A 5,371-nucleotide genomic window follows, 5' to 3' on the forward strand; every position below is an offset into this window, starting at 1 on the left:
GGACTGCTAAGTGCATACATTTTTCTACACTTATGAATATTATTACGCAGGAAATTAGTACTGCTAAATTTCAGTATGCATTATACTCAGTTGCAAGTGAAATGGGTGTCTCCATTTTATCTCTACACTATTCTCAACTTCTATGACCGAAAAGTGTGTGCGTCCACGATTCGTCGCAACCGATTCAGCCGCAGGTTATAAACTATGACCAACTAAACATTATCTAAGTGTTGACAAGCGTTTTTTTATCCGCAAATGTAGATGTATACACATGTAAAAAAAAACACGGCTAATTTATCCGCACTTTGGAAAAATTTCAGCTTGCAAATCCGTTTTTACAGCGTACAAACAGCTAATAATTATTTTTGAAATGGTTTTAAAAAATATTTAGCAAAAATGGTTTTTAAACAAGTTTTCAATTTGTTTCCGTGGAAAGATATTTGATAAAAGGACGTCCCATCAAATGTTTAGCGTTTTGCTTTGCTAATTATCAATAAATACTGGGTATTTTAGTATACAATATTTGAAGTATCTAAGTATCAAAGCAAAATTTGGAAATAGGTTCATGGGTAAAAAAACTAACCGGATAAAAATAACAAAATTCGAAAAAAACTCCCTATAACATTAAAAAGGTATTGTTTCGAATAAGGCTGATATCGAAATTGGATCAATCCGCCGGATATTCGGATAAGGAGAGAAAGAAATAATTTCACCTAGCCAATCATGAAATGATATCAGCTGACCGGCCGCCATCAAATTCCGGTAAAGAGGATCTCGCAAGACATGCGAATTGGCCTCACATGACACCAACCATTTTTTCAATTGTAATGCGGAACCCACGCCCCTAACAGCAACATCACTATTGATCAACCCTGTTGAAACTGCTGGTTTCCTTGAATTCCCGTTATAGGACTATGATGACAATTTGTGAATGGTCGCACCCATTGAATGGGGCTAAGCTCTGTTAAAACAATAAAGATATGACCTTGCAAGGCGCAAAGTCTACATAAAGTTTGCACAATTCAGACAACGGATAGCCAAAGGTAGGGACAATTCCTAACGCTCATCACGTATGCTTAAATGTTACTCATCCAGAGTCAAGAGATCAGATAAAAGTTGATTGCAATATTACTATGTTGTGGAACCGGAAAGAAACAACCACTTAAAATAAAATAATTAAAAAAAATGTTTAAGTTAAACGGTTTTATTGAAAACAATATTTACATTAAATAATAATAATACTAAATGCTAGAAAATAATTTGGTAGGTCCTAGGTACTAGTCATCACACTCCTCATCAATCTAGGGCGTTGATCAGACAATTAAATAAAAGCGTTGGGTGCGTGAAATTTCTAAAAATGTGAGGCGTAGCATAACCTGATTAAGGTTCAGTTGGTCTTACTTATGACTATCAATAGATTTTTTTGTTTCCAAAAGCACCAGGAAAACCCCAATTAGACGAATATGTACTTATCACCCATTTCATAGAGCCAGTGTTCTACGTATGGCGAAGGCCTAAGCTTTTGCTCGCAGTTCCCCTTGCACGCCAGTGTAAGGAAAGTGTGGTCTTGAGCTTCCTATAGTATAATACCTAAATATTTAACCATATCAGATAGTACCAGTAGTACTACTGCAATTGGAATCTTTCGTAAAAGGAACTAGTTACACTTTGCTGGGATTGCCAGCCCAACCTGCAACCCAACCCTGATCTGGAAAAGATCCCGGAATAGAATCTGACACAAAATCTGCACCAGAACCTATCCCGCAACCAATTGCAGTACGAAGTCCGGACCTGAACCTAACCCTGAACCAGAACCAATCCCGGAACCGCACCGAAACTGAACTAGCAACCAAACTTAGAACCGGAAGCGAGCCCGATATCACAACCGAACCGGAATTTTAGCTGCTAACTCTGATTTACTGATAGATGAGCTCTTTTATAGATTCCAGTAAGTATGAGTCCACTGAAATGTGGCTGATAAGGTGCAAATGCGCCCATTGTTTCTATGATGATTTCGTCTCTTGGCCTCTTGCAACACAGACCTATCTTTTTATCAATCAAATATATCCCAATAAATTTGCCAGCACTGTTCTTGTTTGATTCCCAGCATCTTTTGAATTGGTTCTATTTAATATTTCGCAAATGCATTCAAAGTGTTGCTGTCGAGTGCATCGGTTGCATTGTTTACCTGCGTAAAGATAATAGAAATGCTTTCATTAGCAAATATATATGCATATACATACATATATGTGTATGTAAATGAGTAGGGATAGTATGATCCTGGTGCATAAATTGACTAAGGGAAATCCCAACATATACAAATATTTATTGGCAGAATACAATTGCACTGAAGTAAATGGACACAGCCATTGGAAATGGTTTAACTAAGTTTTCAAAGTAAGATTTACCTAAGGACAATGCTGAGAAGTACATGCGGATATTTTTAGTTCAAATGTTTAAAATACATGTGTACAACATATGTAACCATACTTTGTGCCTAAATAGACAAGCGAAGTAATAAATAGGACAAATGCAGTTCTTCTACAAGCAGTCGCCTAGCAGCTATCGAAAGTGTGCGTACACATCCTTGGTCGAATGTTGGAAAATGACAAATTTAAAATATCTTCTTGGAATTACGTTTTTAATTCTGTTGTTAACAAGAGTACTGCATGCGGTGCCATTAGACACCGTAACGGATGCATCGTCCTCCCAAACTGAGCAGACAACACCAATGGTAGTGAATATACCAGCAGAATCATCAAACAGCAATGGTGTGAACGAAAGTGCCGCAGTAGAGCAACAAAATGAACTTGAGACTGCAGCCACTGAGCAGAAACCACAAATTGCTGAAGCGGTGAGTTAAAATAATATTTTAAATGTATGTTTTTTTTTAAGTATATCTCAATAATGTAAATTTTGCATTTCTACAGGCAACTCCTACCATCGGCAACTATGATCCTGCTGCCTCCATGTACGGCTATCTTACGCCTGAGGCTATTCAACAATATGTTACTCAAATTGGTGCCGCATATCCCGGTTATGCAGCCTATCCTGCTCCTATCGGCTATGCGCCCGCTGTTCCACCTCCACCATCGCAACAAACACCAGCTATGGCTCCCATCTATCCAGGTCCATATGTAGTACAAACTGGTTATGAAGGCTATTTGGTGCCAGCTTCATCTACAGATCTCACCACAAATCAGCAAAACAATTTCTTACTCAGACCAATAAACTATATAACGAGCCTATTTTCGGGTATGATGATGTCCGCGTTCTTCCGCATCGTTGCCGCTATTTTTGCTGGTATTGGCATGATCTTTTTTGGTGGTGCTATTTCCAGACTTCTGTGCAGTTTTACGCCGATTTGTGCGTTTACTACGACTGCTGTCGAGTACTTAAAAAGTGATAAGGCTAGCGCGGAGCGTGTGGGACGCATGCTTGCCGAGGGTATGACTCCGGAGCGTGTACGGCGTGCTACCGAACTTGTGCAGAATGCAATACTCAAATATCAACAACTGCAAGCATTAGCGGGGAATGAAGACTGATGATAATAAGCACAAACAACACATGAATTGATTTGTTTAATTCCAATCAGATTTGGATTGTAATTTTAATGTTTATGGCAATGTTTTATAATCTCGAGAAAACTAAAATTTTTTGATTTTAGTTAATTTTGGTGACTTCATGTTTTATTAACGCGTTGCTTTAGTTTAAAATAATTAGAAAATCCATTTAAACTCGAAAATGTGTTTTAAACCGCGCAAATCTCGAATAAGGCCGTAGTAGTAAACCAGATTGAGTTGCTAGACTGTCAAGGTTACAAAAGACATTGAATTTAAATATATTGCCTTAAACTTGTAAATATAAAAATATATATTTATAATAAAAAATCTCGTGTTTAGTCGAAGAGGTTGTTTTTTTTTTTTTTTGACGAATTTATAAATTTTTGGAAACTGAAAGACTTTGATATGCAATAATGTAAGTATGAACTCGTCAGTTCCTTTGTGAATACCCACAAATGGCAAATATTTGAAAAAAACATTAGCAATATACCCAGGACCGCCTAAATGATTGACCGTGTGAAGAAAAATGTCTAACAATACTTAATAGGAATATCATTCTCTACAGCTTTCTAGTGGATAACAACACACCGCCCCCCCCCCCCCCCCCCCCCCTTTTTTTTTCTCTATAGCAAGAACTTGTCAATAACTAATTTTTTGGACTTTGATTACCAAGCAATTAACCCGCAGACCAGACTAACATGCAAACCTTGACATTACCCTCTGCAACACATTTTATTAATCATAAATTAGTAAGGTCTGGTGGATGTGTTATCTTATTTCAATATGCTCTTCAAACTTCTGAAAAGTCAAAATGTTGTGAAGTTTATGTTTTGCAATTTCTAATTCTATGACTCTTTACACAATACAATCTAAGTAGAGGCATGTTACTAAATCACGTTTCGCACCAGAAAGAGAGGGAGCATCGGTAAGACCATTCCGGCATACTTGGCCTCAGGGATCATCCTTCTGTTCACCATGATTGCGGCTGCATTAGGACGTCTTTCTTGCATCAAACTACTTTCACAATTATGTGTAATTATTTCCGAGTTCCGGGCTGTGGCCTGGTCCTGCCACCCGCCACGGAAAAAATTAGGGGAATTAAGGCGTAAATGTGTGTAGAAACACTCTCAGTCGTGCGCTCTTACTAAATTACGCCTCACAAAAGAAAGAGAGGCAGCCTCGGTAAAACCATTTAGGCATATTTGGCTTAAGGGATCATCGAGATCTGAATCGACTGTTCAGCACGAGGTGCGACCGCAAGAGGGCGTAGTGGAGCTAATAGCTTAATGGTGCTTGTTACCGAAACGTACCGGATCTATAACCGGCAAAAAACTATTAACATCGATAACACTCTCCAAAACCATCGTTATAACAACGACACTATGATTTGAGGGCATATTTCTGGAGTGCTCGTTCCCTCGGTCGTCGATGTCCTGGCGAATGCAAATGCTTACATCACCTTCGTAGAGCAAGTACGAAGAAGAGGACAACGAGCATTGCCAAATCTAACATGATTATCGTTTATTAATTGATGCGTAGCAAGTCACCCCATATATTCCTGTTACATGATAACTGGCGTCATTTGGGAGCATCAAGAGAGCTAAAGTCTTCTCGACCTGTCCCTCCCATCTTAGTGATTACAAAATGCGGGCACCGGTAAGAAATATTTCTGAACAGGAGCGTTTTATTTCATTCTCATAACATTAATTAGTCAGCTAAGTCTTATACGTTGCACTATACTCATGTCTGAGTTACGCTTATATCACTCATCATCAAATCTCCTTCGATACACGCTGTTGTTATCATGG

General features: G+C 38.4%; 1 protein-coding gene across 1 annotated transcript; it reads left to right on the top strand.

Moving 5' to 3' along the window:
• The first annotated feature begins 2,044 nt into the window (after nucleotides 1-2,044).
• Nucleotides 2,045-3,834, top strand: LOC137237900 (uncharacterized). Its single transcript, XM_067762253.1, has 2 exons — nucleotides 2,045-2,854; nucleotides 2,931-3,834. The coding sequence occupies exons 1-2, from the start codon at nucleotides 2,531-2,533 to the stop codon at nucleotides 3,543-3,545; spliced, it is 939 nt and encodes a 312-aa protein (XP_067618354.1). The 5' UTR covers nucleotides 2,045-2,530; the 3' UTR covers nucleotides 3,546-3,834.
• The last annotated feature ends 1,537 nt before the right edge of the window (nucleotides 3,835-5,371 follow it).

The sequence above is a fragment of the Eurosta solidaginis genome, chromosome 1, assembly GCF_040869045.1.
Source record: "Eurosta solidaginis isolate ZX-2024a chromosome 1, ASM4086904v1, whole genome shotgun sequence".
Lineage (NCBI taxonomy): Eukaryota > Metazoa > Arthropoda > Insecta > Diptera > Tephritidae > Eurosta > Eurosta solidaginis.

Coding starts and splice junctions, on each gene's coding strand:
- LOC137237900 (XM_067762253.1), top strand. CDS start 2,531: ATGCAGTTCTTCTACAAGCAGTCGCCTAGCAGCTATCGAAAGTGTGCG. Junction 2,855..2,930: donor AACCACAAATTGCTGAAGCG/GTGAGTTAAAAT, acceptor GCATTTCTACAG/GCAACTCCTACCATCGGCAA.